Genomic DNA, 24561 nt, shown 5'->3' with positions numbered 1-24561 from the left:
CCAAAATTCACCTCCTTCCACGGCCCCTCACTTTCTCAGCGTAGGGCTCCCAGCCACCAAAGACACCTGACACTGGTGGATAAGTCTAGGCTTCAACCTGAAAGGAAAGTCCTGGGGTTCAAGACCACACACACACACACACACACACACACACACACACACACACACGACCACACACGCGCGCCTGCCCGCCTACACTGACATTCCCCTCACGGTCACAAACTGGGGTACGCCGGGATCGGCCCCCACTCTCAAACCAACCCCGGGGCAAGCGCACAGTCCCTCCCACGCCCAAGCGCAGGGTCCGCCTCCAGACTTCTAGGATTGTGGCCTACCAGCGACCGCCCACACACCCCTCGGGCACCCGCAGGCCCCTTCCGTGCCATCGAGGTAGGCGCGGCGCGACACTGGGCGACCGGGACCCCGGCGCCGCTGCGCGCACGCGCGCCACCAGCGCCCGCCTCTGTCGGCCTCGCCCTCCGGGGGCGGGGCGCGCTGGGGGCGGGTCCTGCGGCACCGCCCGGGAAGCTGCGCGAAGCTCGGTGCCACCGCCACATCCTCCGGAGCTCTGAGTCCAGGCGAGCCGAGTCGAGCCGGGCCAGGACCAAGCCGGAGCGCTCCGACGGCACGGGCGAGCCGAACGCTGAGCCATGGCGCACCAGACCGGCATCCACGGTGAGGGCGGATGGAGGGCGGACAGGGGGCCCGTTGGCTCCGCCGCCCCTGTTCTCCGCGCTTAGTCCCTTCACCCACCTCTTCCTCGGCACCCTCCGGGGAAGCTTCCTGTTCTCCTTTGCAGCCGCGAGTCCCTGGGATGGGCACGTCTTGGGGGGAGTACAGACAGCGGGGAGTGGGTGTCCGTGGATGCACGCAGCGAGGGTGGAGGTATCTTGTGGACCCATCTGGGGGCGGAGGTGCCTGTGTGTACCCGTTTGGGTATTTTTGTTCCTTTCTGGAGATGGGGTGTACCCGGATGTGCACATCTGGAAAAGTGCACACGCACACGCATGTGCACATGTCCTCTGTACACAGTCCTGTGTGTGCCCATCTGGAGGCGACTTGGTCATGCCTGTCCAGCCCCCTTCGTGTGCGTGCACTAGTGGCAGGGTTTGCACACTGTGGGTGGCATGGACCGTCTCAGACATCAGTGTTTCCTGGCAGTGTGCACACATCTGTGAGTGTCTGTATGTGTGCACAGTTCAGGCACATTGAGCGTGTGTGTGCGTGTGTGTGTGTGTGTGTGTGTGTGTGTGTTACCATGGATGCTTGCCTGGGTGTCTTATGACTAGCATGGGCTTGTGTATATGTGTGGAGAGGGTATCCTGACCTTTCCTCCTTGTAGGACCCCCAAGCTCTTGCAGACTAGGCTGGACAGAAGCTGGCCCTCCCTCTGAAGTAGAACGGGGAGAGTTGCACTTCTGACCTTGGCCTCTGACTTCTTCCGTTTTCCACTGAGATCTCCTTCTGCTCCAGCCAGGCCACCAAAAGTCCCAACTTGAAGCTGCAAGCAGGGAAGAGGCTGAGGATTCAGACTTTCTAGGGGAGTTCCTGGCTCCACCCTAATCTACAGGAAGCTTCTGCAGCTTCTCAGAGTGCCACACCCACGGCCCCTCTCCAGGCCCCCCTCCCCTCCGCATTTCCTCCTTGAATAGACTGAGAAAGAAGCAATAGCTGGGCCAGGTATTTTGGCCCTACCTGGTCTCAGTGTCCCCATCTGTTACTGTCCCGGAAGGAGGACTGCTTCCTTGGCCAGTAGGGAAGGCCAGGCTGCTCGCCCAGACAGCTTGTTGGTTTGGCCATCAGCCACTCGTGTCACCACACCGTGATCCCCTGGCCAGGGCTACCACCATCGACCTGCCTGACCGCCTGCATCCCTGCTTGCGGTTGTGGCTGCTTGGTGGATGCTCAGCCCTGAGAGGCTTTCCCTGGCCCTGCCCCATCCCCATCCTGCTGGTCTGAGCATGCAGGGACCTGGATCAGGCTTGGTTGGCCTCCCACAGGTGGGCCAGTCTCTCCTGGAGATGGAGGGCCAGGTTTCCTGAGTCAGCCCCAAAGTGGGGAACTGTCGGGGAAAACGGCTGCCTCGACTTGCAAAGCCCTTCCTTCCTCTTTGTATGCCTGAGCTGCTGCCTCCAGCTGGGGGGAGAGGGTAGGAAGTTACCACCCACTCCCAAACACACACTCTGCTCAGAGACCCTGTGGCCAAGGCTCTGCCTTATCCCTTCATCCCCCATGCAGTGAGACAGGCCTGGCGAGGGGAGCTTCCCACTCTTGGGCCTGCTTCAGACGGCAAGAAAGACCACCCTGGAGGATCAGGTGCCAGCCTTGGCCTGGCCATAGGAGCAGGCCTGTTGACCTCAGAGTGAAGCCCAAGAGGGACCGTAACCTGAGGCTTGCTAGAGTTGGAGGTGGGCAAGGTGGCGGCGGGGAGGCATGAATCTTTGATGACAGAGGCTCAGGTGTCCCAGGTCTGGCCTCTGGATTATTGATGGTGACTGGAGAGGCATCGGGGTGCAGGAGGAAGGATGTCACTTTCCCTGCTGGCTTTTCAGTTTGCCCTGGTAACAGTAGAAGCGGCTTGTCAGACTCTCCCTCTGGGGAGATTCTTGGCTTCTCTCTCAAGGTCTAGGCAAGCAGGAGGAGCCACCTTTAGATTTAAAAAAAAAAAAAAAACCCTAAAATATTATCAACACATGCCTGTTCCTTAGCACTGTCTCTCTTACACTCCTTACCACAAGCCTTTGAGTCTGAGGCACTTAGCTCTGTTTCATAGATGAGGTTGAGGTTCAGAGAGGTCAGAGGTCATGCAGCTAAGAGGGAGCCAGGCCCCTGAAGATGAGGCTTAAAGCTTTCAGGCATCTGCTGATGGTTTCTAGTTGTACATGGCCAGTGGGGCTGTGTCCCTCGTATCCAGCACCAAGCCATGCTTCTGTCCACTCAGGGACCTCCGTGGGTGGTGTGCACCTTCGTGGGGTTCAGGCATAAGGTCACTCCGCAGGGAAAGGGGGAGCGCCTGAGGACATGACTGAGAGTTTGTTTACCTAAAGCCCCCTCCACCCCGCCCCTAAGCTGCCCATCAGCTGCCCTATCCAAGGCCTATAAATATTCTGTGATCTCAACTCTCCAGCTGTGTTCCTTCTGACCCCTGGCAGCCCCAAGGTCACACTCAGCCAGAGACTCCAAGCAGGTCCCTCACACACTTGGACTGTGTTTTCCCTCTCTCTCGCCACTAGTGGGAGATGACTCATGGTCATCTAGCTCTGACCATGGTCCTCACCTTGGCACACTATCTTTAGTCATTGGTCACCTTCCTGCTCTGATGCCCAATTTCCAAGATGGAGCCTTCTTCCTGGGCACCACTCCTCCTCCAGGAAGCCTTCCTGACCGCCTGGGGGTTGAGGCTTTATTGCCCCTTGATAGGGCTGTGTTGGGGCTGGCAGGCTTTTCTTCTGGTGCAGACTGGCTGGGGACTTGGGCAACAAGTGTGTTCATGGGTTGCACACGCCTGTGGCCTGTGTATTTTGTCTGTCTTGCCTGTACACACGCTGTAGACACACTCCGCAGCTGTGTCTGTTACCTGCATGTGTGTTGGCGACGTGGGATTTGTGCGCGAGTGTGTCGTGTTTGAGTCTCTAAATGAGCGCGTCCACTTCCACTGACCAGCTAAGCGGGTGTCCATTCACTGGCGGCTTAGCCTATTGTTAGGGGGACAAGCGGGTGCCCTTCATTCTGGCCAGCCTGGCTTGTCTTGGAACCTGGTCCATCTTCAAGTGACCCGTCCCTTTCCTGCCTGCCAGTAGGCCACCGCCTGCCACTCCCGCTGGCTAAATTTGGGAGCTTATGTTCAGTGGCTGTCTCAAGTTCCCAGTCACATGGGAGAACCATATTTAACCCACTTCCCAGCCCAGCCACCAGACCCCACAGGACGCTAGCACACCCAGCCTCATCGCTGCCCACCCTGCCTGCTCACCAACCACAACCATGTTTCTTGTGCTTGTAGCCACCGAAGAGCTAAAGGAATTCTTTGCCAAGGCCCGGGCTGGCTCCATCCGACTCATCAAAGTTATCATTGAGGACGGTGAGTGTCCCCCCACAGGCCGGGGCGTGGGATGGAGGCTGAACCCAGTTCCCTCTGGGGGTAGGAAAGAGGAGTATTAGCTTCTGGCCCCCTTCGGACCTCAGTTTCTCCATTTGAGAATGGGGATGAGGCCACTCGTAGAGGAGACTGACTCATGGGGTCCTACAGGTGGGACAGTGGCCACCCTGTTGTGCAGAGTCCTGACCTGTGGGTCTGTCCGGCCCTAGCGTCTAGAGTCTAGAGGCGGTGTGGCTTTGGAGATGGATCTTGTCAGGGAGCTGCGCTAGGGAGGTGGCAGGGGCCGGGCAAGCCCTGCTGTGTGTGTGTGTGTGTGTGTGTGTGTGTGTGTGTGTGTGTGTTCAGCAGGCTGAGCCTGGCTTGGCTGCCAGCTGTGAGAGTACTGAGATGCCATGGACCTCCCCAAAGGTAGATGTCCCCAGAACAGGAAGAAAGAACTTAGGTCTCGCTCATTCTGAGAGCAGGATAAAGCGACTCCACACAGACAGGGCCTCGAGCTGCCCCTCGGACCTGGTTTCTTACCGGGCAGTAGGAGGAGTGCAAGGGGTACAGGGCTGTGGGGCTTGAGCCAAGGCCTGAAGTAGGAGCATTCAGGGAGTCGGAGGATCCATCCGAGGCTGAATTAGGGGTGAGGAAACAAGGACTCCCTCTCCCTCTGCACCAAGCGCCTGCCTCAGCAGAAAGTGGTATGGTTTCTGGGAATGGTGTGGGCCAGACTCTCCGAGGGTCCTTCCCGCCCTCTCAGTGGTCATGCTGCTGTGAGCCCTTTGGCACTGGGCTCCCCGAATAAGCCAAGTCCTGTTCACTTCAGCTGGGCCTGCCAGACCCAGGATTCACCTCAGGCCTTAGGGCCACAGCTAGGCTGGGCTTTGTCCAGGATCCTCGAATCCAGGTGTCCTCAGAGTCTGGGTAGGGAGTCATGATGGTAGGTGATGAATAGCGGCCTCCTGGGGCTTCCTACCCTTAAAGAGACAGTTGAGCTCAGTGGCCCCCATTTTCAGCCCTGTCTGTTAACCTCCCAGGCAAGCTGTCCCCTGTAGATGGTCTCCATAAAGCCTAAGGGATCTCTAGGTAGACTGATCCTAATTCAGCATTCCAAGTGTTGGGGTTCCTGGGAATGCCTGGGGTAGGGGTTTACATCTAGGTGAGTGTGGCTAGAGCTACTGTTTTTTCTACAGAAACTCAGTTATAGTTCTTTTTTTAAGCAACCACCACAACAAAAACTATGCCTGTGCCGGTTTTGTTTTCGAGACAGGATTTATCTGTGTAGCCCTGGTTGTGCTGGAGCTCTCCCTCTCTAGACCAGGCTGGCCTCGAACTCACAGACATCTGCCTCTATCTGTCTCCCAAGTGCTGGGAGTAAAGACATGTGCCACCACTGCCAGGCCCAAATTATACTTCTTATATAAAATTCCGGGTAAAGCTTAGAATGATGATATATGCCTATAATCCCAGCACTTGAGAGAGCTGAGCCAGAAGGAAATCCAGTTTTTTGAAGCCAGCCTGGACTATATAGACTTATCTCCAAATATAAAAATGGCAAGCGTTGGGAGGTAGAGGTGGGAGAATCAGAGGTTCAAGGTCATTCCCCCTCCCTCCCTCCCAAGATAGGATTTCTCTGTGTAGCCCTGCCTTCCCAAGTACTGGGATTATAGGCATGAGCCACTGTGGCCAGCTGTTAGTCTCTTGAGCAGAATCTTACTATGTAGCCATGGCTTCAGGGTCATTTTTGGCTGTATAGTGAATTAGAAGCCAGCCTAGGATACATAAGCCCTGGTCTAAAAATATCCAAATTCTGGCTTATTTTTAAACTTACATTTAGTGTGTGTGCATGCGTGTAGATCAGAGAACAACTTTGGCCACGTGGAACCCTGGGATTGAACTCACGTCACCAAACTTGGTAATAAATACCTTGACTGGTAGAGCTGTCTCACCTGTCCAGAGATTCCGCTTTAAAAACAAGCGGCTGGAGAAGTGGTTCAGCGATTGTCAGCACTTGCCGCCCTTGCGGAAGAACCCGATTCTGTTCCCAGCGTCGGCACGGTGGCTCCCAGCCATCTATCACTTCAGTTCCAGGGTATCCAACGCCGCCATCACGTTTGTAAATCCAGGCAAAACACTCATAAAACGGGGTAAATGAAAAACTTGAAAAGTATGAACAACGGAGTAAACAGCTGCCTTTCCACCCTGACCCCCGTCTGAGTCCTGGGTGGGCAGGCACGGAGGCCACGACCTGCCTCGCGCGTTGGACTCTCCGGCAGCTGGCTTCTTTGCTCTGTTAGAAAGGGTGGGGCGGTGAAGGGCTGTGGCCCCCCATGGCCCAGCTAGGATCACTGTTCTGCCCAGTTCTTCCTCAGGGTTGGGCTGTGGGACCAAGTACATAAATGGTGTCCGGATGAGATCTCAGCTTGAAACTGTGTTTGGGTGACCTATCTGGCCACGGCTATAGCAGACCTGTCAGGTCCGGGCTGGCCAGCAGAATGGCTCAGACCTAACAGCTTGAGTCCAGTTTGTGGACCTTACGGTGGACTGAGGCCTGAACGTTGTTCTCCGACTTGTGCATCTGCCCTGTGGTATGTATGCATGCCCCCATACCCATGTGTGCCAGACACACACGCAGACACACACACACATTAGTAATAATAATAAATGAAAAATAACAAGTTGGCCGGGCATGGTGGTGGACACCTATAATCCCAGCACTCGGGGAGGCAGAGGCAGGCAGATTGCTGTTCAAGGCCAGCCTGGTCTACAAAGTGAGTCCAGGACAGCCAAGGCTACACAGAGAACCCTGTCCCCCCCAAAAAAAAAAAAAAACGACAATAATAATTAATAATAATAATAATTTGGTTGTTCGCTAAACCCTGTGACATACTCTTGATGTTCCCAGCACTAGAAGAGCCGAGGCAGGAGGATTGAAAGTTTGAGGCTAGCCTGGGCTACATAGCAAAGCTTTCTATCAGAAACAAGCACAAGGGTCTAGGAATGTTGCTCAGTTGGTAGAGTGGCTAGTATACACAAGGCCCTGGGTTGACCCTGGACACTTCATAAAGTGGTGCCTATAACCCCAGCACTTAGGAGGTAGAGATCTGAGGATCAGAAGTTCATCTTCCAGCACAAAGTAAGTTTTAGGCCTTTCTGGACTGCATGAGAACCTGCCTCAAAAACCAACCACACAAACGAAAGAGCAAGCAGGAGCTGGCCGTGATGGTGCTCACACATAATCCCAGGCCCTTAAAAGGCGGGTGACTGATGCAGGAGGCTCGTGAGTTCAGCGTCAACTGAGGCTAAATATATAGTAAAACCCTGCCTTAAAAAAATAGCTGGCAATCCAATCTTGGTGGTATACGCCTTTAGTTCCAGCACTCGGGGAGGCAGAGGCAGGCAGATGACTGTGAATCCTAGGCCAGCCTGGTCTACAGAGCAAGTCCAGGACAGCCAAGGCTACACAGAGAAACCCTGTCTCAAAAAACAAACAAAAAATAGTTGGCTGCTATTGTTCCCCCCCCACACTTTGGGGTGGTGGGCTGAAACTGGGGGTGGTAGCCTATCCCTTAGCACGTTGTCCTGAGAGGGGCATGATGGAGCCAGAGGCTGAGGGAGTTGAGAGCAGGAAGCATCTCAACACAGTTGAGATGGCGCTGAGCAGCATCCCGTGAAGGAGTACCTTGAGAGGAATGCGCTGTTGCCGGCAGCGGGCACACAGCTGTGGTCCTTTGTGGGCTTGTGCGTGCACAAATGCGTGAGTGTGGGTGAACACAAGCATTTGCAAGAGCGGATACAAAGGTGGCCACCCATAGCTGCCACGTGTGGTCCAGTTCAGCGACTCATACTCACCCCTCTGCAGTTCAGCCTCACACCTTGGGGATTTGAGAGCTTGTGGGCGAGTGGGGCGGAGTGGCCGGTAGGTTTGAGTTCGCGCAGAGAGCTCCATCCAGAGAACAGGTCCACAGGCGGAGGAGGAGGTGGGATGTGCCACTTCGGCTCACCCGGCCTCTGCCCCCAGAGCAGCTCGTGCTCGGTGCCTCGCAGGAGCCAGTGGGGCGCTGGGACCAGGACTACGACCGGGCTGTACTGCCGCTGCTGGATGCCCAGGAGCCCTGCTACCTCCTCTTCCGCCTGGATTCGCAGAATGCTCAGGGTTTCGAATGGCTCTTCCTGGCCTGGTCACCTGATAATTCGCCTGTGAGTCCCGTCACCCTGCTTGGGGCCAGTGGAAAGGGGGGAAAACAGACCAGAGACTCTGGCCTAAGGAGACTAAGGGAAGGAATAGTAGGTTCCGCCCCAACCCCTGCAGAGCCCGGGCTTCCTAGATTGCCGTCCCATCAACCGGACTCCGGGCTGAGTTTAAGCTGGGTGGAGGCTCCCCCTGCTGGCGAAAGCTGCTTGCTACAGCTTCGCTGCGCCCCCTGCTGGGCGTGTGGGCCCAGTGAGATGACCTGATTCAGTGCCCTGCCTCTTGGCGGGGCTGCAGTTGGCTCCTGGAGCATCAGCTTTGGCCCATCTCAGGTGCGGCTGAAGATGCTGTATGCAGCCACACGAGCCACAGTGAAGAAGGAGTTTGGAGGCGGCCACATCAAGGATGAGCTCTTTGGGACAGTAAAGGTAAGTCACCCACGCCAGAATGAGGGATGGGGACCACTGGGCGAGGGTTATAGGGTCACTCAAGTGCCAGGGTCAGGGTGATATGGGAGGGCTGGGGACTGGGTTGTGCCATGGTTGATAGTGTTTGCCTCGCATGCATGAAACCCTGGGGCTGCAGGCTGAGACGCACAGTGGGCTTCTGGTCGCCTACCTGCCTGAGGTGTCCACTTACCCCTCTGAACCTGCCCCACAGGACGACCTCTCCCTGGCCGGGTACCAGAAGCACCTGTCATCCTGCGCTGCACCTGCCCCACTGACGTCGGCTGAGAGAGAGCTCCAGCAGATCCGAATCAATGAGGTGGGTGTGCAGGACGAGGAGGGCCAGGAGACTGACCGGGGTAGGCCCCAACTTGGTGTGGGTAGGTGAGGCTCTTCTTCATGGTCGCCTCGCCTCGCCCCGCCCCGCCCCGCCCCGCAGGTGAAGACTGAGATCAGCGTGGAAAGTAAGCACCAGACACTACAGGGCCTGGCCTTCCCGCTGCAGCCTGAGGCCCAGCGGGCGCTTCAGCAGCTCAAGCAGAAGACAGTCAACTATATCCAGCTGGTGGGTACGCAGTCATACACACAGGCCAGGCACCATGGGCCCCTCCTGTTTCTGGTTATTCGTGTTTGCAAATGGCCACAGAGCCCTGTGCCCATCTCCTGGGCTATTCTCCCAAGCCACCCATGCATTGCGAGGTCAAGGTCAACCTAATCTACACCGGACCCTGTTTCAATTTTTTTCTTTTAAAAAAATATAATAATAAGCCAGGTATGGTGGCGCACACCTCTAATCTTAGCACTCAACAGACGGGGCACATGGATCTCTGAGTTAGAGGTCAGCGTGGTCTGCAGAGCAAGTTCCAGGACAGCCAGGGCTATACAGAAAAAACCTGTCCTGGGGAATAAGAGAGAATAAGAGAGAACATGCTGTTCTCTCCCTGCCCCTAAGTACTGGCCACAACAGACACCATATATACCTTTACAACATATAGATACCATAGGTTTACACTGACACTTAGGGCTAATGCTCGTCCTCTGCCAGAGTTCCTTTGTAGCTCCCTTGACTATCTCTTTTCTGGGCAGAGTCCTTGTGCCCATTCTGCCCAAGCAGAATGGCTTTCCCTTCCAAACATTTTCCTGGGGCTTTGCCTCTGAGGGTGGACCGTGGTGATGCCTTGCTGAGGTCAAGGCCAACCACACCACCCTGGGCAGGGACCTCCGTGGGAACCTTCAAAGAGGCAGCGTTGGAGCCAGGAAAGGTCTCTTTAGAATAACCCCTGCAGCCCGAGGTCCAGCCTTGGAAAGGGGACCCCGGGGAAAGGGCCCCCAAACACCCCTCCCTGCCTACCAGTCCTGCTTCCTAATGGGTGCAGTGAGACCCTCCCACCTCCTCTGCTCCTACTCAGAAACTGGACTTGGAACGGGAGACCATCGAGCTGGTACACACAGAACCCACAAACGTGGCCCAGCTACCCTCACGGGTACCCCGAGATGCTGCCCGCTACCACTTCTTCCTGTATAAGCACACCCACGAGGGTGACCCCCTGGAATCTGTGGGTAAGTAGCAGCGACAGGGACCTCAGTTCGGAGCTGGCCGGGAGCATCATGGCAAGCCATTGCTTGGGCCTACCGTGGCCATAAAGGTCTGCAGGTGCCCCGGGCCTACGTGGGCTCATCTCCTCATCCCCAACAGTGTTCATCTACTCCATGCCGGGCTACAAGTGCAGCATTAAGGAGCGCATGCTCTACTCCAGCTGCAAGAGCCGCCTCCTCGACTCTGTAGAGCAAGATTTCCAGCTGGAGATAGCTAAGAAGGTACCGCATGCTCCCAGGGTCCCGGGACCCCATTCCCCTTGTGGGGCACTGGCATCCCGAGTCCATGCAAGGCTCGTTTCTGCATGGAAGGAATGGGGTATTGGATGGGTGGGAAGCTTAAGGCCCAGGGAAAATCCAAGACACACATAAGCCCATGCCTTGGCTGCTTTGTCCACTCCTTCTTCCAGGGTCTGGCAGGGAGGGGGGTTGGGAGAAGGTGACTCGGGCCGGCAGGGTAACAGACCCTACCTTGTAGATCCTGTGGTAACCTAAGAGGAGACAGGCACCAGGGATGACTCTAAGAGTGGGGGTTACCAAGAGTGATACATGTTGGGCCCTCAGCATAGTGATGACTTCTGTCTTGACCCTGGCAGATCGAGATTGGTGACGGGGCGGAGCTGACAGCCGAGTTCCTCTACGAGGAGGTACATCCCAAGCAGCAGGCCTTCAAGCAGGCCTTCGCCAAGCCCAAAGGCCCTGGAGGCAAGCGCGGCCACAAGCGCCTCATCCGGGGCCCTGGCGAGAATGGGGACGACAGCTAGATGCCCGGACTGGGGACAGGGCCAGGCATGTGGACTGCTGGCTGGGATGCCACCCTCCCGCTCCTGCCCCTCCTTCCTCCCCAGCCCGGGCTCTAAGGAATTGCTTCCTGTGGGACAGGAGGGCAAATGGCTGAACGCATCTGCTGCTTCCCGAGGGCCACTGGACCAGCACATCGTGACCCTGCCCTGTCGCTGTCCCTGCCTTTCAGTCTGTGTGCACGGGGTGGCTGCCTGGCTCATTCATGGGGTCCGAGTGGGGGACCTGGCATGAACCTAGCCTCCAGGAGACCTGATGCTATGGTCCCAGCCCAGTCTAGAAGCTTTGGGCCACAGAGGGTGGGGACGGTTGGCAGGGGCCAGATGTCACAGGAAGGGGTGATTGAACGCTGTATTTTCTAAAGAATAAAATATTTTTAAATCAATACCGAGCGTGACCCTGGGAATTGGGTGCCTTTGTTAAATGCATTGTTGTCCTTTTGCCCATTCCGAAGGGGCCTGTTGGTCTTGGCCTCCGCTGTGTGGGAGATGCTCTGAGTGTGAGGGCAGAAGCCCTTACCCATGAGGCCTACACACTTCCACAAGGCTTTGGAGATCTGGGTGTTTCGGTTTCCTGTGGGTGTTGTGACAAGTTGCCACAAACTCAGTGGCTTAAAAAAGAGGTAGTTTGAGCCTGACCCGAGCAACATTAAAAAAAAAACTGTTTCAAAAACACAAAAGAAAACCTTGCAGATTTAATTCTCACAGATCTGGAGGCCAGATAAGGCTAACCTTGTGTGAAGCTGGCTCTTGGCAGGGTTGGCCATGTTCTTAACTCTGAACCAGAAGAACCAGATTCTTCTGGGCTTTGCTTCCAGGAGCCCATGCATCAATCATGCATCAAGTCAGGTCTTCCCGTCTTTATTTTTCCTTCTTAATATTTTGGTGCTTTGTTTCGAGACAGGGTCTATATAACTATGGCCAGCCTCCCTAATGATGGCATTACCCATATGCATTACCAGACCTTGCTGGGAGATGGTCCTGTGCTCTGTGTATTCAGAGGCTGATTTCGGGTTGCAGTCAGGATGTGGGCATTGTCATGTCTATGAAGAATCTCCTGTCTCAGTGTTGTGTAAAAAAGTGTTCTCCATCATCTCTGATTGGTTAATAAAGGGCTGAACAGCCAATGTCTGGGCAGAAGAGGTAGGGCTGTGGACTTAGGATTTCAGGGAGGGGTTCCTCAGAGAGGAATCAGAGGAGAAGGTCACAAAGTTGCCAGGAAGACGCAGATGGAACAGGAGCGGCCGGGGCCAGTAGTCCGGAAGAGTGTAGGCAGGTTAGAATAAAGCTTTGGACTCTGTGCCATTATTTGGGAGCTGCAAAACGTGTATGGAAAAAAATTTTACTATTCCTGGCTTTGTCTCTTTTATTCATTTGTTGGGTGAATTTTTTGAGACAGAATCTCACACACCCCAGGCTGGCCTCAAGTTAGCTATGTAGCTGGGGATGATCTTGAAGCTCTGTAGGTATGTGCCACTATGTCTGATTTATGGGTTATTGAGGGTAAAATCCAAGGCATTGCAAATGCTAAGCAAGCAGTGTACCGACTGAGCTATATCCACAGTCCCTGGCTCTGCTCTAACAGTTCACCCTCCTGGCTTTCTGTCCGCACTCCCCTGATGATATGTAGGATTAGGGGAATTAGGAGATGGATGCCTAAGAAGACTTTGGTCTGTTTGTTTAAGATTTATTTATTTTGCTGGATGCAGTAGCATGCGCCTCTGCCAGGGGAGGCAAAGGCAGGCGAATCCCTGAGAGTTCAAGGCCAGCCTGGTCTACAGAGTGAGTCCAGGACAGCCAAGGCTGCACAGAGAAACCCTGTCTAGAAAAACCAATACACACACGCACACACAGTACTCTGCCTGCATGTGTGCCTGCAGGCCAGAAGAGGGCACTATGGGGGGAGAAAGCCAGCTGGCCACAATGCTCAGGAGAGCCAGATCTGGGGCCGGCCGTTTTATTTACTTTTGCCTATTTACTTCTTTTGAGTCAGGGTCTCAGTATGGAGCTCAGGCAGGCTTTGAACTCTCAGTTCTCCTGCATTACCCTCATCGTGCTGGAAAGATGGCTGTGTAGCGGAGCTGAGAGGTTCATGAGAAGGACAAGAAAGGCCCCGTCATGGAGAAAGGATAATTGTGTGCCCTGTGTGAAGGTAGGAGGCAAACCACGTGGGGAATCTGGGAAAGACCGGTGTCCAGGCAGAGGTAAGAGTATGTTCAAAGGCCCCGAAGCAAGAAAGCACACAGGTGAAAGACAAGGAGCCAGTGAGGCTGCCAGCAGATCAGGGGAAATGGAAGCATAAGATGCACAGGGTCTTTTTATTTTTAAGATTTATTTATTTATTTATTATGTATACAGCGTTCTGCCTGCATGTGTGCCTGCATGCCAGAAAGAGGGCACCGGTTCTCATTATAGATGGTTATGAGCCACCATGTGGGTGCTTAGAAAGGAAGAGCAGCCAGTGCTCTTAACCTCTGAGCCATTTCTCCAGCCCCCGTGCATGAGGCCTTGACTACTGCTTGGACAGTGACTAGAGTTCCGGGCGGTTATGGAGGGATCTGGGCAGAGGAGAGACCTAGAATGAAAACTTTTGAACAGGGAGCGCTGGAGAGATGGCTCAGCAGTTGAGAGCACTGGCTGCTTTTCCTAGAGGCCCTGGGTTCAGTTCCCAGCACCCACATGGTGGCTCACAGCTTGTGTGCCAGTTGCAAGAAATCTGACATGCTCTTACGACCTCTTCAGATACTAGGCATGCAAGTGGTGCACAAGCATACATGCGGGTGAATCACACACTCTTATGCACATGTATGTCTGTATGTGTGCATATGTATGGAGGGGGTGTTGAACAGGCCTTTCCAGGAGCTCAATTTGAATAGGTTCCTGGGAAGAGGAGACCGCCAGGGCGACCTAGTTAGAGATGCAGGTAGCTGTGCAGGTTGTGAGCAGTGGGCAGTTTCTGAAGGGACAGAATCAGAGCTTGAGGTCTCTTTGGGGTCTCTGGGGCTTTTGGAGCTTGAAGAACCAGCTCTAGTCAGCAGGTTGTGACAAGCCAAGTAGGTCAGTGTTGTGTGTACTTTCTTCCGAGGTAGGTTGACTCTGCAGGAGTCCTACAGGGACATGAACTTCTGGAAGAGAGAAGAATGAAAACCCCTCTGCAGATTGACTTTGTCGACCTGGATCAGACTTCGGGGAGCCTCCATAACAGGTAATTTATTCCCACTGTATTTAAGGTCAGCATATTTTTTTTTAAAGTTTCCTGGTGTAATATAATCCCTGATATACAAGGAAGCATAATTATATCAAAACTCAACTCAGGGTAGGAGCATTTCTTCCAATCAAGTGGGTTCTAGAAATAGGCTACCTGTGCTAGCTTAAGGGCTTGAGGGCCTAGCTTAGTCTCAGTCATACAGATAGCATAGGGGTCATTTGAGCCATTAGCCATCTCCGGTCCTGCTTGGGGGAGCTTGAGGGAGCCTCTGGCTATAATGGTCATTTAGATTACTAACTACTAACTCTAGTCCTGGTCATAGGAGCTTGATGTGGCCTGGCCCAACAGATAATGCAGATCAGCAGGCTGTTAATCACTTTCTGTTCTCAGCTTTCTAGATAGAAGAACAGGTTTTTCTTCTTTCCTATTAGAAAGACAATTCTGTGTGACTAAAGTTCCTGGTTTCTCTGCAGATATGTGGATGCAAGGACCTCAGTGCTATGCTAGCACAGTAGGTGAGCTGTTCTATCCTTCAGGGAAGCTCCTTAAAACTCAGGATGTAGCTGAATATGGTGGCACATGCCTTTGATCCCAGCATTCAGAAGGCAGAGGCACGCAGATCTCTGCGTTTAAGGCCAGCCTGTGAGTTCCTGGACAGCCAAGGCTACACAGAGAAGCCCTGTCTTGGAAAAATAAAAAAATAAGAAGTTAGTAACCAATGGGTAACCATTGAGAAAGCTGCCTTTTGCAATGTGGAACCTTTAACAGCATTCCTGGACTCTACTTACTAAATGTCAATAACAATTCTCCTATTATGGCAAATAAAACTATTTCTCTGCATTTCCAACTCTCCCCTTAAAAACAAACAAACCAAAACCAAACCAAAACAAAACAAGAACCAACCAACCAACCAACATAACCTCTCAGGATGTAAACAACTAAAAAGCTTCAGGAAGTCCCTGAAAGTGACCAGATGTACTAGGTCCTCCCTCCCCAAGCTTATATTGATAGTAAAGAGTGCTGAGAAGGGCTGGAGAGATGACTCAGTGGTTAAGAGCACTGTTTGTTCTCCCCGAGGTCCTGAGTTCAATTCCCAGCAACCACATGGTGGCTCATAACTATTTATGATGTCATCTGATGCCCTCATATACATGAAATAAATAAATCTTTACAAAAAAAAAAATGCTGAGACAAAGAGGTGTGCTTCCTGGAAGAAGCAGAGACCAGTTGAGCTGCCTGAAAAGCTCAGATCAACAGAGCTGCCTGGCCAATTCGCTCTCAACATTTTGAGCTGCCAGCAAGTTGTGCCTTGAGCGCCAGGTTTTCCAGCGTTTGTGTAACCCATAACCTATGCTTTGGTGATGCAGCTGTCTTTGAGTCATTTCTGTTCCTCACCCAATGCTTCTGCCAGTAACTCCAATAAAACTCATTGGTTAACCAATTTGGACGTTAGTGGTACCCTCGGTTTTGGTCTGTCTGTCATTAGTTCCCTTTCTTGGACATCTGCCCCCACCTCCCGAGGAATAGTGTCACACAACAGCAAGGTCAGCCAGAGTCCCAGTTGGACCAGCCACAGCCTGGCCTCTGCTTGCCGCTGTCTGGGGTCTGATAGGGCATTAGGAGGACTGATAGGGCATTGGGAAAGGAGAGTGGGAAATACTATTCCTGGAAGAGATGTCGAGGCTGCTACAATGGCAAAGGCAGATATGGGCTCCAGCGTCTGGCTTACAGAGTTCTGGGGATAGAGCAGGTGGGAGAGCCACCGTCTTGAGAGTACCCATGGGATGAACACTGAGGCCTGAGGGTGAGGTGACACCATCCACATGAATGTCAGTGCTCAGCCCAACTCTTCTGGAGCCACTTTAAATTCTGGTTTCTCATCGATCTTGGGCTGGACTTTGGGCTTTGGTCCCTTCCCATACTTCTCAGGGGACAGATGTGAGGCTTTGCTGGTTGCTTGTGGGTAGAGAGGAGGGTGGAAAGAGGAAGGGGTGAAGGGGGCTGGCTGCCTGCCATCTGGCTATGCAAATGACCTGTGACTCATTGTACCACCTGCTCTAGCAGGGTAGGGATAAAGTAGCTACTTCAGCTATAGTGAAAGTGTCATTGCTTCCTCAATTCTCTGAGGGACAGCAGCGTGGATCATCATTCTCTGGTGCCCAGCTTGTTGGAGGGAGCTCTGAAGATTCTTCCATTTCTCAACATGGTAGGATCCCAGTGCTTAGCCCGAGGGGGAGGAGCATCGTGAGAAGGAATGATGTTAGAATGGGCAACAGTGGAAAAGACTGTCCATTCTGGGCCCTTGGAACACTCATGGGGCCCTAAGTGAATTGGAGCAAACGGGGGTCCCTGAGCGGAGAGAGTGGAACCCGCTAGGTGGATAGGGAGGTGCAAGCCCAGGACTTGAGCCACTGGGGGTGTGTGGCCCGCACAGTGCAGATCCACTGCCCGTTGCCCTCTCAGAGCCTTTCAGCAGGTTGAGGGTTCTCAAGGCAGACTGGGGAGCCAGATGGAGGGCAAAAGGAGCCAGCAAGCGCCATTGGTGCCTAGACGGGGTCCAGCCTACACCTCAGTAGGGGTTCAGTGCTCCCCACTCTTTAGCCAAGGAGAGGCTAGTGGAGCAAGGCTCTAGGAAAGCTCAAGGGACAGAGCACAGGCTGCTGCTGAGGTCAAGGGGGAAGAGGAGGCTCCAGAGGAACAGAAAGTGGGTGAGGCCCAGCGGGCCTCTTAGAGTCTGTCCTGGCCCTGCTATGGGTTATGTTCAGAGCAAAAGCTCCAAGTCTAGGGTCTGGATTCCAGGCCCATTCCTGGTTCCGTTTCCTCGCTCTGACTGAGTGTCTGTGCCTAAAACCAAGTACTGGTTCTGAGTGGGCTGGAAGGGGCCTGGGGGAAGGGGCACTTGGAAAGAAAAGAAGGGGGCACTTGGAAGCCCGGAAGAAAGCCCCAGTGAGGAAGAGAGGGTAAGAGAGGGTTCAATAACACTAGACACTCACTCTGTCCTGGTTCTCAAAGGTTCTCCGGCACAGGACCCTACACCCTGTGTCTCTTCTAGTACAGGCTGCAGTGCTGTCCGGGGCTCTGGCCCTGGGCACCCTGCCTGCCTTCCTGCCCTGTGAGCTGAATCAGCCTTTGGGCCTGGTGGACTGTGATTGGCTGTTCCTGAAGTCTGTGCCTCACTTCTTGGCAACAGATCTCCTTTCCAACGTCACCAACCTTTCCTTGGTCTCCAACCGTATCCACCACCTGCACGACACCGACTTCATCCACTTGCCCAAACTGCTGCATCTGAACCTCAAATGGAACTGTCCTCCCATCGGCCTCAGCCCCATGCACTTCCCTTGCCACATGACCATTGAGCGCCACACCTTCCTGAACGTGCCTAAGCTGGAAGAGCTGAACCTGAGCAACAACGGCATCACCACTGTGCCCCCACTGCCCAGCTCCCTGAAGAAGCTAAGCCTGAGTCACACCAACATCCTGGTACTACATTTTAGCAGCTTTGGTTTCCCGAGCTCCCTGCAATTTCTCTTCATGGATGGAAACTGCTACTACAAGAACCCCTGCAGCAAGGCAGTAGAGGTGGCCCCGGGTGCCCTTCTGGGCTTGAGCAATCTCACCCATTTGTCACTCAAGTATAACAACCTCACGGAGGTGCCCCGCCAACTGCCCCCCAGCCTGGAGTACCTTCTGGTGTCCTATAACCACATTGTCAAGCTGGGGCCTGAAGACCTAGCCAATCTGACGTCCCTTCGAGTGCTTGATGTGGGCGGGAATTGTCGCCGCTGTGACCACGCCATCAACCCTTGTATAGACTGTAGACAGAAGTACCTCCAGCTGCAACCTGACACCTTCCATCACCTGACCCACCTTGAAGGCCTGGTGCTGAAGGACAGCTCTCTCTACTGGCTGGAGCCCTCCTGGTTCCAAGGTCTGGTCAACCTCTCAAAGCTGGACATAAGTGAGAACTTTCTCTACGACTGCATTACCAACACCACGGTCTTTCAGAACATGACCCGCCTGCGCAAGCTTGATCTGTCCTTCAATTACCACAAGAAGGTTTCCTTTGCCCAGCTCCACCTGGCAAATTCCTTCAAGGGCCTGGTGTCACTGCAGGAGCTGAACATGAACGGCATCTTCTTCCGCTTGCTCAACCAGGCAACTCTCGAGTCGCTGACCCGTCTGCCCAAGCTCCGCACTCTGCATCTCCAAATGAACTTTATCAACCAGGCCCAAATCAGCATCTTTGGTGCCTTCAAAGTCCTTCAGTTTGTGGACCTGTCAGACAACCGCATCAGTGAGATTCTAACGCCGCCGCCAGCAGCCGCCCTTGAAGAGGCAAATGATGGAGAGCAGGAGAATCTGTGGCCTGAGGTTTTTGCCCCACCTATGTTGAGCTCCCCTGGCTCCAAGAAGTTCATGCCCGGGTGCAAACCACAAGAGTTCAAACTGGACCTGTCTCGGAACAACCTGGTGGCCATCAAGCCTGAGATGTTTGCCAACCTCTCACGCCTCCACTGCCTCAGCCTGAGCCACAACTGCATTGCACAGGCTGTCAACGGCTCTCAGTTCCTGCCGCTGACCAATCTGCAGGTGCTGGACCTGTCCCATAACAAGTTGGACTTGTACCATGGGAAATCATTCAGCGAGCTCCCACAATTACGGGAGCTGGACCTGAGCTATAACAGCCAGGCCTTCAGCATGCAGGGTATAGGCCACAACTTTAGCTTTGTGAGCCGCCTCTTACGGCTGGAGTACCTTAGCCTGGCATACAATGGCATTCACAGCCGCGTGTCCTCACGTCTTTACAGCCACTCACTGAAGTACCTGGACTTCAGCGGCAACGGCATGGGCCTCATGTGGGGCGAGGGGGACCTTTACCTCCACTTCTTCCAAAACCTGACAGGCCTGAACTATCTAGACCTGTCTCGGAATCACCTGCATATCCTCCTTCCGCAGAACCTGGATAACCTCCCCAAGAGCCTAACGAATCTGAGCCTCCGTGACAATTTTCTGTCTTTCTTTAACTGGAGCAGCCTGGCCTTCCTGCCTAAACTGACAACCCTGGATTTGGCAGGAAACCTACTAAAGGCCCTGACCAATGGCACCCTGCCTAATGGCACTCAGCTCCAGAAACTCGATGTCAGCAGCAACAATATCGTGTCTGTGGTCCCAGCCTTCTTTGCTCTGGCTGAGGAGCTGAGGGAGGTAAACCTCAGCGACAACAATCTCAAGACCGTGGATCGCTCCTGGTTTGGACCCACCGCCCTGAGCCTGAAGATGCTGGATGTGAGCAGCAACCCTCTGCACTGTGCCTGTGGGGCGACCTTCCTGGACTTCCTGCTGGAGATCCAGACGGCGGTATCTGGCCTGGCCATCAACGTGAAGTGTGGCAGTCCCGGCCAGCTGCAGGGCAGCAGCATCTTTAAGCAGGACCTGCGGCTGTGCCTGGATGAGGCTCTCTCCTGGGAGTGCTTTAGCCTGTCGCTGTTGGCCGTGGCTGCGGGCACGGTGGTGCCCTTACTGCATCACCTGTGCGGCTGGGACCTCTGGTACTGCTTCCACCTGTGCCTGGCGTGGCTTCCTTTGCTGGCCCGGGGCCGGCGCGGGGCCCAGGCTCTGCCCTACGATGCCTTCGTAGTGTTCGACAAGGCGCAGAGCGCAGTGGCCGACTGGGTGTATAACGAGCTGCGGGTGCGGCTGGAGGAGCGGCGCGGGCGCAGAGCCCTGCGCCTGTGCCTGGAGGACCGGGATTGGCTGCCGGGCCAGACGCTCTTCGAGAACCTCTGGGCCTCCATCTACAGCAGCCGCAAGACTCTGTTTGTGCTAGCCCACACCGACCGGGTCAGCGGCCTCCTGCGCACCAGCTTCCTGCTGGCTCAGCAGCGCCTGCTGGAGGACCGCAAGGACGTGGTGGTGCTGGTGATCCTGCGCCCCGACGCCCACCGCTCCCGCTACGTGCGGCTGCGCCAGCGCCTCTGCCGCCAGAGCGTGCTATTCTGGCCCCAGCAGCCCAGCGGACAGAGCAGCTTCTGGGCCCAGCTGAGCACGTCCCTGACCAGGGACAACCGGCACTTCTATAACCGAAACTTCTGCCGGGGACCCGCAGCCGAATAGCCCAGGGAAACAGCTGGGAACAGCTGCGCCTCACGCCCAGCCGGCCACCCGGGTTGCTCTGCCTGCCTTGCTCTGTCTTACTTTACTCCCCCGGTATCTGGCAGGTGCTCAAAATGTGCTACCAAGCCACCAGCCCTGAGCTCCTGGGAGGTGTGGCTCGGGGGAGAGATGGCGGACTTCTCCAGATCTTCACAAAGAGGAAGGAGTTAGATGAAAACTGGGCGCGCAGAGCAAAGGGTGGGGTGCTTTGGAGATAGTCACCAACTGTGGACTTACTGATCCTTTCCAGGGAATAGGGCCGGGTTTGCCTTTTGTTTGTTTGTTTGTTTGTTTGTTTGTTGAGACAGGGTTTCTCTGTGTAGCCCGGGCTGTCCTGGAGCAACCGCTGTAGACCAGGGTAGCCTCGAACTCATGGAGATCCGCCTGCTTCTACTGAGATTTCAGGCCTGCACCACCATGCTCAGCCTTTTTTTCTTTTTTCTTTTTTTCTTTTAAGTTGTCCTCTGAATGCCCTGCTGTCCTTGCAAGCCTGGGTCAGCACCTCTCTGTCTTGTATTTATCTAGGGGATCTGCCTCCTTCACCTCCTGGCCCGTCATGAGGGCAGAGAAGATGCAGGGCTAGTTTATCTTTGGTCCTCAGCAAGCTCCTGAGAAAACTCCCGAGCAGGGTGGCAGTCACTGCTGGGTGTGTAGAAAATGAGGGATGGTTACATGCTCTGGTGGCCATGCCTACGCTGGGCAAAGAAAGCCAGCCTTGATTAGAGTCCGGCCAGTAGCAGCAAGGAGCTGGGATCCAGAGGAGATTCAAAGGTGTGTTCAACCTGCGTGTGTGTGTGTGTGTGTGTGTGTGTGTGTGTGTGTGTGCGCGCGCGCGCGTGTGCAGGGAATTCAGGGATGGAAAGCACTCATATGTATGTATGAGGGTCCATGTACACATGTGTGCTTGCTGGGGGCCGGAGGTCAACCTCACATGCTATTCTTCTGGTGCTATACATTTTGGTTTTTGAGACAGTCTCTCATTGACCCCAAGCTCACAGATTAGTCTAGGCTAGCTGGCCAGAGAGCCCCAACTACTCTCCATCTCCAGCTTCCCATCCCTGGGATGACACAGGCAGCTTTTTCATGTGGGTTTTGAGATAAAATGCAGGTCTTCATGCTTGCATGGCAAACACTTTGTAGACCGAGCTGTCTCCCCAGCCCTGTATCTACCCTTTTGACAGCCCTATATCTACCGTACACAGTTCACATTTGAGATCTGTGCCATGGCTTAAAAGCAAAATAAAATCACACCAAAAAAAAAAAAAAAAACTAACAAAAAAATTCAGCATATAGTTTGTTTTGGGCTGCATTCACAGCTATGCCGGGACCATCAATCTGTGGACCACAGGCTGAACACACCTATTAAGATGAACTCATAATCCATCCCTTCCCACTTCCGCATAGAGGGTCATGCTGGGTCATTCTGTTCAGACATCAAAAGACTCCCAGGTGAGCTGCCACCTGGCTGCAAAGGGAAGGAGCCTCTTCCGTGCACTTGACTCTCAAACATGCTGACACTCAGCCCCAGGCATTGTCACATCTGATCAAGATAGAATATATATGTATATGTTTGTTTGTTTCTTTCTTTCTTTCTTTTTAAGCCAGGCAGGGTCTCACTAAATAGTCCAAGCTAACCTGAAATTCTGTAGACCAGGCTGGCCTGGAACTCACAGAAATCTACTTGCTTCTGTTTTCCAGGTGGTGGGATTAAAGGTGTATACTACCATGCTCAGAATTTTTTTTTTAAATTTTAAGTTGCATTTATTTTGTGTGTGTGCATGTGTGCGTGTGTGTGTGTGTGTATGCCTGGACTGGCTTGTGGGGGTCAGAGGACAAAGGAGTCAGCCCTCTCCTTCTACCATTAGAAGTTCAGAGATTGAACTCAGTTGGGGATGTACATAAGTTCCAGAAAAGAAGCCGCACCTTTCACTGAACCTTCCATAAGGCTCCTTAAAACATCAGTCATCGTGCAGGGGTTGAAATGTTGCAGGCCCAGAACCTAATTACAATTTATATTAGGCTATCTCTAGCCTTCTGAATAGTCATTCCTTGCCTGTCTGTCTGTGACAGAGCAGATAATTCACTTAACAAAAACAGTTTCTGCCAATGTTATCATATAGCATCCAACGTGTATAGCTGAGATATGCCCGCCCTCGCTTTGCTTGAACCCACCTACTTAAGATTTCTACCAGTGTATTTGAAAGGTGCCTCAACTTGTAGTATTTTTTCCTTCTTCTTCAAGACAGGGTTTCACTATATAGCCCTGGCTGTCCTGGAACTCACTGTGTAGACCAGGCTGGCCTCCAACTCACAGAGATCCACCTACCTCTGCCTCCTACGTGCTGGGATTAAAGGTGTGTGCCACTATGCCATGCTTCTACTTGTGTTTTCTCTGCTCCATTACTAAAAGAATAAACTATTTTTTATCCCCTTCAAGTCAAAGGTTATGTTTTTGTGTCAACAGAGGCAAGAGCCTTAACCAAATGGGTCTTCTAACTGGCTCCTAAACATTTTTATTATGTTTATTTATTTATTGTGGGACCTTTACCCCCTGAGCTGTCTCTTTGCATGTATTCTTTCTTTCTTTCTTTCTTTCTTTCTTTCTTTCTTTCTTTCTCTCTCTCTCTCTCTCTCTCTCTCTCTCTCTCTCCCTTCCTCCCTCCCTCCTTCCTTCTCTCTGTCTTCTGTCTGTCTGTCTGTCTGTCTGTCTGTCTTTTTCAGACAGGATCTCATTACGTAACTCTGGCTGATCTGGAACTGGCTGATCTGGTCCAGGCTGACCTCTAACTCATAGAGATCCTCCTGCCTCTGCCTTCTGAGTGCTAGGATTAAAGGTGCAGATCCCATACCCAGGTCTGTGTTTCTATTTTTTTTTTTAATGTATTGTGTAGACCTCAAAAAGCAGCTGCTGTCCACGGACAGGGTCTGTATTCAACAAGTACATTGATCTTGAGGGTAGTGTTGTGACAGGAGCCTTCAGGAACCTGATCCTGAGACCACTGCCTTCATTACCACCACCAACCCCAGCCACTGAGAAGCAGAAGAGAGAGAAGACACAGCCACACAGTGCAGGGGTCGAGGCAGCATGAGAGAGAAGTAAACCAGTCTGGCCGGCTTAGGCAGTGGCTGGCCACTCAAGGCCTCCTCCTTGGGGGTGGGAGAGAGTGCTGAAGCTAGGACACAGATTGCTGATTTTGCAACCGGATTTTCAGCTACCCTGCCCCCTTTCCCTCACCCATCCACCCACCGCCTGCACCTCTAGGGTACAGGCATGAAGGAAGTACAGGTCCCCTTCCTCTTTTACTGGTGTGTGTGTGTCACTGTTGTCTGAACTCTTGACACTGAGCTATAACTCCTTTCTGACTCAAGCTTAGGGGCTTCTGCCATGATGTCCCCTCTAATCAACTCAAATGAAAGACAGTACAGTCCCTGACCCACAAAGTCCCAGGCAGGCTCTGATCCGGTGGCCTGGAGAAAATACAAAACAAAACAAGTGCATTCCTCTGCAGCCTGAAAGCCTGGGAAAGTCCCTGTTGAGTGGCTCTGAGATTGTTTCAACCACAGCCAGAAGCAGAAGGGGGAAGCAGGCTCCTGCTTATGGCTTGTTTATCATCCATGACAGCAAGGCAGCTCTCTGGCAGTTCCAAGTAGAACGTGTGTGTGTGTGTGTGTGTGTGTGGTCACTTGCCCATTCATCTCACATGTAGCTGAGTGATCTATGAGACTGGACAGGACAGAGCTATACCAGAACAGGTTGGGTGGGAACCAGCTCTGTGGCACTGTGGTTAAGAAGCATTCTGGATGGTTCCAGCCCTCTCCTCCATGCTGTCATTGGCCAAGATCGTCAGGGGCTGCATCCCAGCTTTGCCACTTGGGTTGGCATAGACAGGTGACCTTCCCTTTGGAAGCTTCACTTTGCTCATCTCTGAAGACATTGGTCAGAGCTGTTTTGCTGGCTGTCAATCATGTGTAGAAAGGCAGGACCTCAGGCGTGGTTATGAGGTGTGAGAATTGATGCTTGGAACCAACAGCTGACAGGGTTCCGGTGTTTTTCTTTCCACCCAGAGAATGACATTCCTGGCCAG

At 53.4% G+C, this 24561-nt stretch overlaps 1 protein-coding gene across 3 annotated transcripts; it reads left to right on the top strand.

The window, feature by feature from the left end:
- Positions 1-471: 471 nt before the first annotated feature.
- LOC110550187 (twinfilin-2) lies at positions 472-22912 on the top strand. Of its 3 annotated transcripts, none has more exons than XM_021639885.2 (9): positions 472-675; positions 4001-4078; positions 8103-8281; positions 8606-8701; positions 8934-9038; positions 9159-9284; positions 10129-10279; positions 10416-10537; positions 17336-22912. In XM_021639885.2, the coding sequence occupies exons 1-9, from the start codon at positions 651-653 to the stop codon at positions 20435-20437; spliced, it is 3984 nt and encodes a 1327-aa protein (XP_021495560.1). In that variant the 5' UTR covers positions 472-650; the 3' UTR covers positions 20438-22912. The 3 variants fall into 3 exon arrangements, with proteins under 3 accessions (XP_021495560.1, XP_021495559.1, XP_021495558.1); XM_021639884.2 differs by lacking the exon at positions 17336-22912 and adding an exon at positions 10912-11501 and having other exon boundaries at positions 496-675; XM_021639883.2 differs by lacking the exons at positions 472-675; positions 4001-4078; positions 8103-8281; ... (3 more) ...; positions 10129-10279; positions 10416-10537 and adding an exon at positions 16445-16529.
- The last annotated feature ends 1649 nt before the right edge of the window (positions 22913-24561 follow it).

This window comes from Meriones unguiculatus, chromosome 6 (assembly GCF_030254825.1).
Source record: "Meriones unguiculatus strain TT.TT164.6M chromosome 6, Bangor_MerUng_6.1, whole genome shotgun sequence".
Lineage (NCBI taxonomy): Eukaryota > Metazoa > Chordata > Mammalia > Rodentia > Muridae > Meriones > Meriones unguiculatus.
The sequence above is the reverse complement of the archived record's forward strand: the minus strand, read 5'-3'. Positions and strand labels throughout refer to the sequence as shown.

What these genes read in the sequence shown, in the direction of transcription:
- LOC110550187 (XM_021639885.2), top strand. Translation starts at nt 651, where the DNA reads ATGGCGCACCAGACCGGCATCCACG. An exon ending in GCACCAGACCGGCATCCACG is followed by an intron (nt 676 to 4,000) that starts GTGAGGGCGGAT and finishes TTGTGCTTGTAG; the next exon opens with CCACCGAAGAGCTAAAGGAA. An exon ending in TGACCCCCTGGAATCTGTGG is followed by an intron (nt 10,280 to 10,415) that starts GTAAGTAGCAGC and finishes CATCCCCAACAG; the next exon opens with TGTTCATCTACTCCATGCCG.